The sequence below is a fragment of the Malurus melanocephalus genome, unplaced genomic scaffold, assembly GCF_030028575.1.
Source record: "Malurus melanocephalus ecotype Western Australia unplaced genomic scaffold, MMel_1.1 scaffold_56, whole genome shotgun sequence".
NCBI classification, from domain to species: Eukaryota; Metazoa; Chordata; class Aves; order Passeriformes; family Maluridae; genus Malurus; species Malurus melanocephalus.
This window is the reverse complement of record NW_026623288.1, coordinates 2,997,564-3,010,608: the sequence shown is the minus strand read 5'-3', so window position 1 is coordinate 3,010,608 and position 13,045 is coordinate 2,997,564. Positions and strand designations below refer to the sequence as shown.

General features: G+C 39.2%; 1 protein-coding gene across 1 annotated transcript in view; it reads right to left on the bottom strand.

Annotated features, from left to right (window-relative positions):
* COL4A5 (collagen type IV alpha 5 chain) overlaps nucleotides 1-10,601 on the bottom strand; it is a 51,091-nt gene extending 40,490 nt beyond the window's left edge. Inside the window, exons 1-8 of the mRNA XM_057365684.1 lie at nucleotides 10,530-10,601; nucleotides 5,280-5,369; nucleotides 3,940-3,984; nucleotides 3,192-3,236; nucleotides 3,011-3,073; nucleotides 2,182-2,235; nucleotides 1,513-1,539; nucleotides 229-309 (exon numbers count right to left, since the gene is read on the bottom strand). Coding sequence (XP_057221667.1) covers nucleotides 229-309; nucleotides 1,513-1,539; nucleotides 2,182-2,235; nucleotides 3,011-3,073; nucleotides 3,192-3,236; nucleotides 3,940-3,984; nucleotides 5,280-5,369; nucleotides 10,530-10,601 — 477 coding nt within the window. The remainder of the gene's footprint in view (nucleotides 1-228; nucleotides 310-1,512; nucleotides 1,540-2,181; nucleotides 2,236-3,010; nucleotides 3,074-3,191; nucleotides 3,237-3,939; nucleotides 3,985-5,279; nucleotides 5,370-10,529) is intronic.
* Between the last annotated feature and the right edge of the window lie 2,444 nt (nucleotides 10,602-13,045).

Genomic DNA, 13,045 nt, shown 5'->3' with positions numbered 1-13,045 from the left:
TGGCCAGGGGACCTTTCTGGCCTCTATAGGTCACCCTAATAAGAACAATATAGAATCACGCACTTTCCCATAAGCCATAAATCAGAGGTACATTAAATGTGAGACCTGCATCTCCAAGAAAACATACAGATYCCCTAGCACCAAAGTTGTCAATTGTGCTGCAATGAAAATATTTTCATGYTATTTTTTTTGGCAGAACACAGCCTAATAGCACTCCATGCAACTTACAGGTATCCCTGGAAGACCTGGAAATCCTGGGTCACCTTTCTGTCCTGGCAGCAAGGATGTAATTATTTCACCTGCTTCACCCTAGAAAAAATACAGTTGACTTTAACAATACATTTTACAGTTCCTAATCATCATTTTGACTCCAAAGGGCACATAGTGGCCCCTAAGACCATAMGAGACTGAGCTATGCTACACCCTAACAGTACACTTTAGTAAAAGTACTAGATTGTCCAAGAAAAGCTCTTTTTAGGAGAGATGAAGATCCTAAATGCAAAACAACTATTGAAAGGTTTACTTTGTACAAAGATATCAACATTGATCTAAATTCCAAAAGATTAGGGGGTTGAAACACAAAAGAAAAAACCTTCTTCACAAAAGAAACATTCCAGCTCCATGTGAAARCAGTGGATAGGACATAACAGAAAAAAGGCTCATTCAGCTTTTTCCAATGTCCCAGGTCATGAGATTAGTGCTCAGTGTGCTGTTACAACAGTTATGCTTTGTGGTCCACATTGAAGCAGCTTCTTACTGATTTCAGGGAATATCTTTGTTTTAAAAGTCTATGTTCTGATGAGATTGTCCTTTCCTATCTTGAAAASAAGGGAAGAAAAGGAGCTAAGAAAGACAATTCAGCTTAATAGTCACAATTTTCCAGTACCAGTGTTTATGCTGTCCTCTCAGGAATTTAATAGTGTAATTCTGTGGGTCAAGTTTCCTCTTAAATAGATTTGAATCAAAACTGATGCTYTGGCTCATACTCAAATTGGTCAAAGGTACAACAAAAAAACCTAACAAATAAAAGGGCTTCTTAAGGTTCAACATCAGATCACGGGACTCTTTACATTAGGAGAAAAGGCCATCTATGTAATATACAGAGTACAAAAAAACATTTTCAAAAGGAACAAAAGATGTTGTACTATTCTTGCCACTGGATATTTTAGGTCACTATTGTTTGGTCTCTAGCAGTGCTTTGAGGTAGATTAATGTTACATTTGGATGTTTGTAGACATTTTGCTAACTTGATGCCTCACAACACTGACCCTCACAGACCCAAGAAAACACCTTCAGAAAACACTTTGCTACTTCTCAGACTACTGACCCAAAGTAAGCTACTGCACAGCTTCCAGTTAGCTGCACTAGACTGGCCTAGAAACATCAGGACTGTCACTCCAGATTCCAGTGGATTAACACGGTCTTGCATGAAACAAGCAGGTTACTCAGGGCAGATCACACTGCACACCCAGGTCTGGTAAGCACCTGGACATGAGAGTGCAGCACACTTACCTTCATACCGGGCAGACCAGGGGSTCCCTTTGTTTAAAAGAAACAAAAAGAAATAAAAGAAAGATCAGTACAAATAAATCATTGGTATGTTATTTGCAAACCACTAATCAGTTCTACACCATGAAGCAAACATTAAAGATAGAAACTTAAAAAATATATAGAAAGGGAAAAAAAAAAATTAATGAACTTCAGAATCAAATTCAAAAATAAGATAAGAACTTTCACAGTAAATGTTGAACATTAAAAGGATTATATATTCCTTTCTTAGCAATTTGTTTCTTCATTGCCTCCCACTATTCATCCTGTCTACTACATCTCTTTCTGTTTGTACTTCGGTTCTGATAGTCACTTTGCTGTACATCCTTGTGTTTTGTMCTGAAAACACCCTACACTGTCTCTTTTTTCTGCCCCATTAATCACCAGTAAGACTCTTTAGATGTACCAGATGTCAGTACAAGATCTTACTTCTAACATATAGGCATGTATTTGTATTTTTCTGCAGGTGGTAAAGCATCTCAGCATGTGAGAATTCAAAAGGAGGTTTTTGAGCTTTACCACAGCATGCAGCAGAAAAACTCACTTTCATTGGATAACTAAAATGCCCTAATTAACCATTTAAAAAGTCTTTCAGTGTATTACAGGTAGTTGATTGGGAAATACTTTACTTACAGGAGGCCCTTGTAAACCAGGAAAACCTGGACTGCCTGGGAATCCACGCTCTCCCTTAGGGATGAAGAAAATTATTAGCCAAAATCAAACCAAAACAGAACAAACCAAAACAAAAAAAAATTGACTCAAAAGTCTAGTGTCATTATTAGCTTTTGACTCCAGAATAGCAAATTGGAGTATTRGAACAAGCTATAGAATGATCACTTAGTTAATTCACACAACTGATTGAAACAAATTTCCACTGTTATGTTCCTGCATAATTCCAGGCAAAGTACTACACAGAAGAGATAGAAAACACACATAATGTTATAGAAGACCAACTTATTTTCTGGGAAAATCAGAACGTGAAACTAAATAACAGGTCAGAATAAAGTAACTCCCTCSAACAAGGACACTGAATCACTATTTTCAATATAACATTATTAGAAAATTAATAATTAAAACCTCCCACTGTTAAGTAATGAGCTTTTCTTGGTAGCAAGTGCTTACCACAATGATAAGATGCAGCATCTGAGCTAATTATCAGCCACACCTCTCAGCTGTAAGCTATACAATCAAGGATTAGAACACAGAATTTAACTACACTGGCTGCAGAGTACACAATGTTGTGTCTTGGTGCTGGCAACTTCTGGCAAAACTTGTGCTTCAAGTACCAGAGCATGATCCCTTGTCTCAAATGGGTAAGTCTGAGTTATCTTGGAACTACCTGCACAACTCAGTAACAGCAAGTACTGTTGCACACAACAGACTAAACATATTGGCTGCAGCCAGGAGAACAAGAGCTCTTTACCATACTGCTGTTGTATTAAGATTTTAAAAGGAATTCCACCTTTGTTCCATTGCATCCTGGGATACCCTGAGGTCCTGGTGGCCCATCTTGTCCTGGTAATCCCTTTAAAGAGGAGAAGAGGAAAGAAGAGTTAGATTGCAGTTAGATTGCAGGACTTAGAAGCTCTTCTGGGCTTGAAAGACAAAAGAGAACAGATTTGTATCTGTACATTCGTACTCACAGGAAGTCCTGGTGTTCCTGGAAAGCCGGGAAGCCCTGGCGGTCCCTAGAAGCAAATTAACTAATGTTTGAAACAGTATAGTATGAATGGGTGTGCAAAAGGATTTACCAAGATTTTATTAAATGTGACTTATTTGTGCAGATATAAGTAAAGAAATACAGATGCTGACATGGCATTTAAGATTCTCACCAATTTTTCAGGGAAATAGCCACAAGAACATAGAAGAGACAAAGTAGAACAACTAAAGTAATAGCTTATAGATATATAGAGACAATAAATGAACACTCGTGGTGTGGAAAATGGATGTGGCCCAACTAAGTCAGAGATGCATCAATTATTACCAGCTGAAGWGTTTGATAGGAAAAGCCCAGGCACAAACCTAAAGAATTCCCACAAGCCCACCTCTCCTGTATGGACCTAAGACACACYGCCTCTGCTTCAGAATACATTGATACAAAGGTACTGGCACTTGTTTAGGTCCCATATTGCAAAACAGATCAAATAGGTATTGGAGCTGCTCTCCACAATGACTTTATGAAATACAAACAATATGTAAGACTGTATTGCTTACGCAATCTTGACTTAATTATAAAAAGTAGTACAATCTCTTCTAGCTGATAGGTAGATTACTCTTCAGATCTAGGTCAGTTTTTCTTGTTGATCACCACTTCTGTTAGGACCCACCCAATGTCTGACAGTCCTTATCCATTATTCCAACACAATACCCTAAAACTGCATCAATACTTACTCTGATTCCTTTGGGTCCAATAGGCCCTGGAAGACCATCGTCACCCTAAAAAAAAAACAACAGACAAACAAAGGAGACCGCACACTAAAGTTGCAGTTTGTCTATCAAATGAAACAGTAAAGCTAAAGTTTATCCTGCATATTTGCAGTAAGTGGACTAAAAGTTAAAGCAGTTGTCATTTCCTGAGTTAAAGCATTCAAAATTATTTTAACTTTTGGTGTTGGACTTCGAGCTGAAAAGTATTTGTTCCAGCTGATTGACCATGACTTCAATGAAAGTTTTCCCAAAGGCCACGGTGCTCTCGGGTCGCTGACAWTCCCAGGGTCAGGCTTCCCATGGAACAGCCTCCAGCGGCCTCTTGTGGGCAGAGCAGGGGAGCCACGATTAAACACGGATCTGATTGTACCGGTGTTACTTTACATTATGATCATCATAGAATCACAAGACAGAACTTCATATCAGAATCTTAAGAAAATGCATTTATGGAATAAAAGKATAACAAAAGTTTCTAGTCCAAGACTCCTGTGCTCTTTCACTCTTGCTTTAACCAATTAATCTTCTCTTTTAGGGCAGAMTTCCTTTATTTTTTTCTTATCAGCTGCCTATCTCTTCCTTTGCTTCTTTTTGATTTGCTTCGGTTAGGTTTATACTGTGAGCATTTATAAAAGAAATGGCAGATCCGGAATACCTTTATCTATGTTAAAGGCAAATATATTCAGAGGAATTTTACTGCTGAATTACACCATCTGAGTGCAATGTTGCAATTCARTAGTAAATAGAAATAAATGGAACCCCTCCAGGGAAAGCCAARAGCATTCCTCAGCTCTCTGCACACAGGTTCAATGAGGCCTTCATTTGCATCACCCCACCCAAACCGAGCCCAGGAATCCCATTCCAGGAATGCCACCAGGTGCAAACAACASTTTACCTACCTGGTGGGACCCCTCAGGGCAGCTGAGAGCACAACTCCACTCTTATCAGTAAAGTCAGCTAAGCCAGGATCTCCTTAGTGCAAGTACTAACCAAGCTGCATCACAGCACCTTGCCAAATCTGTTCTTTGACCCTAATCTGCAGCACCTAGTGAAAGAATACAAGTGCACAGGTAGTGCTGGCAAGCACCTGTGYAAGTGAAGAACTGGGCACGAAACTCAGAGCAATCTTTTTCCACTGGTTGATTATTCAAACCTATCAACTGAAAAACCTGTTACATTTGAAGATTTTGACTATTAAACCAGTGATAATCAGATGTTCTGATTATTAGGAATTACTTAGGATCAGCACTAGAATCAAACTAACACTGCCCAGCATCTTCATGCCATTCAAGTGGATTGGGATTTACCTTTGAGCCTCTKGGACCAGGTGGTCCTTCTGGTCCTGGAAATCCAGGCAAACCTGGCTGTCCTTCCAAGCCTGGGAATCCCCTTTCGCCCTACAAAAAGAATAGGTGGTGGTGGAGGTGGAATATGACAGAAAGAAAATACATGATAAAAAAATTTAGAACACACATTATCTTTCTGCTTCTCTGTAGGAAGTCATCACACTGACAAACTAATGTTGTGACTAAACATCTCACCCGCTTAACTACAAAAATTCCTGAACACCGACACTTATTACCTTTAATTACATCACTTWAACTAATTTTATAGGGTGTTTATCCCATGCAAACCCAATACAAGTACTTCTGCATGGAGCTATACAGCTGGCCTGCTACCTCATCCGGAAAACAGAGAATGTGGAGTGTTACTATCTCAGGCCAGGATAGGAAAGGGTTAGTGTGTCCCTGAAGAAGAGAGAATGAGGAATTCGGGAGTGTCAGATAAGGAAAACATTAGGCAAAACCAGATTTTGAGCAAGCTCTGGCATGAAATGTTTTTGCACACTAAAAAAAAGACACCACACCTGTGTACAAGAGGCATGTCAGATGTGTGAGGGGCAAGCCAGCTTACAGAGTGCCTACTAATTTCAGCCTGGGCACTCTTCTTCCCATATTTGTTAGAGCAAATAGCATCTACAAATGATGCTAGAACAGACTTTGAGCAACTGTTGGCGTTGTGTATCATCTAAGGCTGAAGCACTGTTCTCTAAAACACAGCTAAGCCAAGGTCTCCACTCAGTCACAGAACAGGGAAGCCAAGGCCTTGAAAGAAAGAGAAACATGAAGCCAAATAGCTAAGATAAATAGAAGAGGCAACAACAGATGCTAGTGAACTGTAGTATTGAAACTAAGCATTTTCCAAGCCCACTTTGCTGCTCRCTTTCAACAATGAAAGCCTTGCATGAGGAAACTGTTGCCAGGGCAACTCCTGTGGAGTTYACCAGCAAATTACCCCTCAAAGCAAACAGATGATTTGAAGGACTATGCTTGGGGACAGGTGAGGTACTACACCAGACATGTCCTTACTTAGGTATAAATTCAAAATAATTCCAGTGGAAATAGCTGCACCATAATCCCTATTTTTGATAAAAAATTGGTGAAAGAAATGTGGGCATATTGGGTGAGGGAAGAAACCATGCTGATTCAGTTCTATTTGAGGGGGGTTTTTTGTGTTCTATTTAAACAGCCTATAGAAGATTCCTTAAGTGACAACAGTTTTCAGATGTTACTTCTGCCTCCAGATTTTTCCTATTGCCCACACCATACTGCTTTTCATGAAGATCTGGATGCTATGAATTTGGCAGAAAAAAACTGCCTCCTCACTGCAGTGAAAAGAAACATAACAAATCTTCCACAAAAAGTCAAGCCAAAAAGGACACTATATTGTTGGGGATAGAATGAGATTGAAGTCCTCAGTTAGTGTACAATGAATTGTTTTTAAAATACAAAAAAGTCAGTTTCACACAGAAAGAACTGACGAAATTTGGACAGTTCTTTTTTTCACACTGGAACCTACTAAACTAAAACAGAAATAGCAAAGGTTTAGGTCAACTCAGATCTCCTCTTCCAATCCTGAAAATACAGGATTGCTTCCATATTAAAAAAAAGAAAAAAGCATCAGCTATAGAACCATCATTTGCTTGGGGAATGGGTGAGGAGTCAGACTCTGATCTCAATTGCCCTTTATCAGCTACACCAATATGGCAAAACTATCAGCTCACAAGCTTGAACATGACTGCTGCTTGGAGCAAAGAAAGAAAAAAAGTACCGTTGGGAAACACCCTAAAATTATGCTTTGCTGCAGCAAGATATAGCCAATTAAACAGGGATACAGAAAAATTTGGCAGAGTTCCATATACTCTAATAATAGGACACAAGCAGGGATAGATGCAGTTTTAAAGCATGCACAATTTACATTTCAGTATACAGAGCCATGTTAGCACAGCTCAGGTCAACAATTATGAAGCACATMCACCAATCATATAATTATTCTTCATAAAATGATTAAAATCTGAGAAGTTCTAACTACTTCTTAGGAATTTGTACACAATAGTGAGAAGAAAACCTGAGGCTGGGTCACAACTGTAGTAAATTTTACCATGACAATGGCAGAAGGAAATAGGGATCTCAAGGACAAATACTGATAATTTTCTTCTGAGACTCAGAATTCCAATGAGACCAAGATTATATATCACAGAATATGTGGCCTCACCTTGAAGTGATCAAATTAGATCAACCGTCCCTAGTATTCATCAAAAATAGCACAACACAGTAGAGGCAAAATTAAAGAAGAATCACTGTCAGCATGGGAGCAGTTATGTTAGAGCTGTGGCTCCTCAAGGCAAGGCAAGAAAATAGTCTTCCTATTTGTTACAGTTCAATTTGCAGTCTTACRTCTGACCTGTTAAAATTGGGATATCCTAAAAGGAATGCTTAGGGTGCTACTTTTCAGTCTCAGAAGGAATGCATTAGGCTCTGCTAAGCTGAACAAAGCAGCACTTCYCTGAGCTGACTTAAGGCAAGTGAGCAGTGCCTTGGATGCAGATACTRGTTTAGGGCCAGAAGTGAAGCCCAGTGGAACAGAAACACTCGGCTCAGCTGAGTGCATTACACAAAGCTTTTCCTGTCTTCCCAGCACAGAGCCAGGTTCCATATGCCTGYCTTCCAGTACTTCTTCAAATATATTGCCACACTTCTAACCAAAGAGGGGAAATTATATAAACAGCTCTTTGCCTAATGCTCTTCCCACACGCATCAGGCAAGGAGCTGTAGMGTGTGACTCCAGGTTCGGGGGTCACTGCAGAAGGAAGCAATGTTGGATTTGGAAACTCTAATCAAATGTATAACTGAGTTTTACACTGTAGGGGATCAAGCTAATCATCTTAAGGCAGCCCTTCAAGTGTTGCAGTAGTACAAGAACCCAGGAAGATTCAAATGAACAACTCAAAATCTAAAACCAAAGGAAAGAATTTATAAGACAAAACATTAGGGTATCAGTGACAGAGAGATCCTGGGCTTCCCTAGASCTGAACTGCTGAATCCAGCAATGCATCATAATACTGAGGGCTTTGTAATTTTTGGGCAACTAACATAATAAGGTATGTCCATGTATGCCCAAACAAGTTCCACTATCTAGGAAATCACTAGATCATACCTAGGAAATACGGGCTTTGCTTTTCACCCTTCCTTTACATAATATACATGACGGTCTGCAAGCTTCAGAAGGGCTACTTAGAAACCCACTGGCATGTCTCAGGATCATGCTGTATTTACCTTGGCTTCAGTGGAGATGAATCATCGTCCCCCACTTTCTAATCCATTCTAAGGACARATTGCATGATATCCAGACTAGCCAGACAACAGCTACTTGCTCAGTGATTTCACAAAATAGCTGTGACAAGTCCAAAAAAAGCCAGCTTAGAATTACAGAAACAGCTTTGGAGAACCTATCTGCAACAACAGTATTGGGCATGGAAGTCTGATGTTTAAGTGCCTTCAAACTGAACCTGAAATAACTTGTGACTAGTGTTAGGATACATCTACTTTGGGCACCTGCATCTGAAGATCCTCTAGGAACACATTAACCAGGTTCATGTTTGGCTAACCAAATCTAACTTGGAAATCTTGCCATCAAGGGAATACCRTTCTTCACTAGGTATGTAAATTGGGAATATACTCAAGTGAACTGAAAGCAAGTAAATGCCAAGGAATGACCTCATCTGTCTGGAGCTATCTGGATGGCAGGTGTGGCACCAAGCACTGAATTTTGGACAGCTGCCTTGTTTAACCAGAGCCAATAGTAGAACTCTGCATCAACACATTATAGTGCCAGTGCAGTGACTGATTATTTTGCATTACTTTTGTTCACTTAAGGTTACACTTGCTTATGCAAGTCAAAACTCCCCCTTGAAATTGTCAGAAATTCATCYAGAACACTGAAGCCCTCCTAGAATCTTACTAAGATAGGTTAAGTAGCTTGATAAGACAAGTTTATCAAACTCTGCTATCAGTTCACATCTTTAAGACAATTCCATTGTATCTCAAGCAAACTGTTTACAAGATTGAGTATAAGCATTACTGACAGCCTCTGCCCCTTTGCAGTGATCATGTCCCCCTCATTCGGTGTGACAACAGCAGTTACATGGGAACCATTTAACCACAATTTACTTACAACCAGGCTTCCTCAAACTTGAGAAAAGCTCAATTCAGGAAAAYACTGAGCTGTGTATCTACAGTGCATTGTAACTAAGAAATGCTGGGCACCTGCTGYTTCCTCAAAGAAAAAAATTGTAAAACATTGGGAAATAATGGTGACAAACATGAAATACTGCACAGATATACTGAGAACAGGCAGTGAGACTGGAAGTCAAAGCTGCAAGSAAACAGGAAAGCTCCAAGATGTCAACATGCATCTCTTGGCCTTAAGWCACCATCTGCACAGACCAAAACAGCTTGTTGCAACTGAATGTGGCACACAGAGATGCTTTTTGGAGTAGGGATGATTTTTACTCGGCTTGATCCAAGAATACATGTTTGGCCATTGACTAGCTGCTTACTTGGGTGGCAACTATGTGTGTGAAAACTGTATCTGAATTTTGTCACTTCCATGGTCCAGCTCACATCCAGATAGGACAGAAATCATCTTTGCATACAGCTGTAGAAATTACGAGGTGAAAAGCAGTACAAGTTGAGAACACATTAGTAGCACTAACCACTTATGAGCTGGTAGTGCAAGAAAAGAGGGAAAACAACCCACACTCACTCTAWTTTAAAATCCCACTGTAGTATTACTAGCATAACCATTACTGTACATTCCACACCTTAGCTTGTCAACACAAAGTACTTAGTGTAGGCAGGCCTTGGCTGTAAATAGGAATTATGTTTTAMTAGAATTTGTGTCTTCTCTGTTTYTTTGTTTKTWTTTTTTAATGGTCAGATAGAYKGAAAAAATYTGTACCRTCATTCCCCACTCTTCAGAAARCAATGACATGAAAATCTTACACTGTCAGAGTGACCAGTCAGTCTAATTGAATACCTGAAACTGTTAACACAGCTCTGCTCTTTGTTGCATGCCCAMACTACCATCAAAGAAACAAAGATATGAGCAAGAAGCAAAGGGTTATCCCCATAAGCTTCAACTACCTGAAGATGGCATATGGGTCAGTGGTTTATGTGCTAGTCTGCCAGTAAAACAACCAAAAAATGARTATTTACCTTTTCACCTTTTACTCCACTGCAATCACATTTGGATAAAGATGTACATCCATGGCAAGCCTTTAAAGACATAAGGAAAAAAATACGGTTTTTAATTGTTATAAGACTATACGAAGTCTTTAACATTGTCATAAAAATTTAAAAGTTAAGTCTAAAACGTAAGCTTACAAAGTTTGTTTTCTAGCCATTATACAAGTGTTCAAAGCAGACTCAGTTGACTGAAAGTTCAATCACCTTTGATAATACTTTTTTTTTGCAAGTATTTCACAGTTAGTTTTAGACTTCCAAATTTATGCTTAAACAGTACAATCTAACACCTATAGCCAAAAGCACTTCATAAAACATGCTGGCTGTTCAGCACATCTCCAACTGAGAAGAGYCCAGTTATGCTTCCCACCAGTAGATGTCAGGTTTTGCACAAGAGTTTAATCAAGCATGAAGCTTATGAGCATATTTGTGTGATAGTTATTAGACAAAACCTTACTACATGATTATTTATTCCCCACACTGCTCAGTTACTGAGCAAACACATTTTAAGAACTCTAGATTTGATATAGCTACAGTCAACACCAGTGCAAAGCATGACARATCAGCTCCAACAGTCTCCAGCACAACGTAACAGTCAATCTGACTGAGTGACAGATTTTAAGGAGTTCAAAGGAGAGGGATATAGAAGCTTGGTTCACAGAGAAGATCCAAGTTAAGTAACACTTCTATACCATTTTTGCTTAGATTACATTCTTCTACCTCCACTCTAACTTGGGATATTCATTAGAGCTCTGTGTTGAACTCTGAGATTAACAAATGTATATACAGAAGTGAGATTTMTAGAAGAAATTTTTGGTACAATGTTTCCACATAATACATATTTCAGACCTCTTTATAGTTAAAAACTATAAAGCCATATTAGAAGACACTACCAGAAATACTTCAGGGTTCAACTTCTTCTCAGAACAGGTGTGGGATTGTATTAAAAATACAGATCATATGCTTTAAAAGTTAGAAAAGCTTAGCATTTGGGGTGCACCCCTCCAGTAATCGACAGARAACATTATGTACAAAGTTTCAGTGTGTCAGATCTAAAATACACCCACACTTGAATTCTAGTCTTTATTACCACAGAAGCATTTAGAGATGTGACCCATCCCCTACCTGGCATAGGAATGTCCTGGCTCTTGGCCTGAACATACTACCAAACATCAGACTGAAAACTAAGTAGTTCAATTTACTTGGAGCTATAAAACCCCATGATAAATTAAAGCATCTTGCAGCAAAAGGCAGAACTTTGAGATTTAAATACAGCAATAGTACCACAAGACATGATTTASGATGTCTCTCCTGATCTTCCATTTGGCTTTTATAACCAGTTTCTTGATTTTATGTATATGAAAACTCAAAAGTCTTAGTTAAAAGGGATTTATTGAGCCATTTCCYAAAACGAAATTCAACCTTACTAGCGGTTCAGGCTTTCAAAGATCAGATTGRACAAAGGCCTGAGTGACCTGGCCTGACCTAATGGCTGTCCTTGTTTGGGTGTTTGGTCTTCTGATGTCCCCTTTCAATCACAGTTATTCTATGAATTTGGTATCTGATCTCTTTCACTTTTAAAAATGGGTTTTCAAAAACCAAGTTCCTTGTGAACCGTTTTAGGATTAGTCTCTTTAACAAAGCTTTGTTTAAAAGGGATTAACCTTAGTTACATGCAATATCCCCTCCCCTCACAGTACAAGCCTGGCGCACTGTGACACACTGCTGATTCTGTACTACAGGGACAGAACATAGAGAGCAACATGGAAAACCTCTGCTGCCTCCAAGAGGTGGGGGGGAAAAATAAACTAAAGCAGTACTCATCAAAACCGTGGCAGAACACACAGAGGCTGAAATAACACATACATGGAAAGCACGATCAAGATCCTACACAAAGAGGAAGATTTATTCAGCCAGTGRAACAGAAGAGACTAATTTAGTCTTCCTTACAGCTTTCACAGAATGTTCCTAATAGAAATTGTCTCAGTTTTCAGGTACAGGGGAACTATTGCATGTCAGACATACACGATGCCGTGAAGATGAGTTTTCAGTTAAGCTTAGGGGTCTCTGCCCTCTGCCACTCTATCTCTACAGGAAAACTGCAGAAAGCTATTTYGTTAGTGCTAACACATCTTTAATAGTGATTCCTTCAGCATCAAGACCAYATGAAATAGATCCAATTCATAAAGCAAATGAAATAATGAAATAATTTGGTATGCAAGGAATCACTCAAAGCAGGGCAACCTAGGCAGGTTGCACAGGTGCTTGTGCAGTTGCACATTGAATAACTACAGTGGCAGAGATCCCACAGCACCTTTAGGCGCTGGATTTGGTGTCTGATTGCCTTCACAATGAAGCTGTTCCTCCACAAAATACCTCCCCAGAACTCCCTATGCTGCAATTTGTATCCATTACAAGTTTCTTATATAAAATTTCTGAAAAGTGTGCTTCTCTCCCTTATTCTCTTTGCACCAAAGCACTTTGATTTA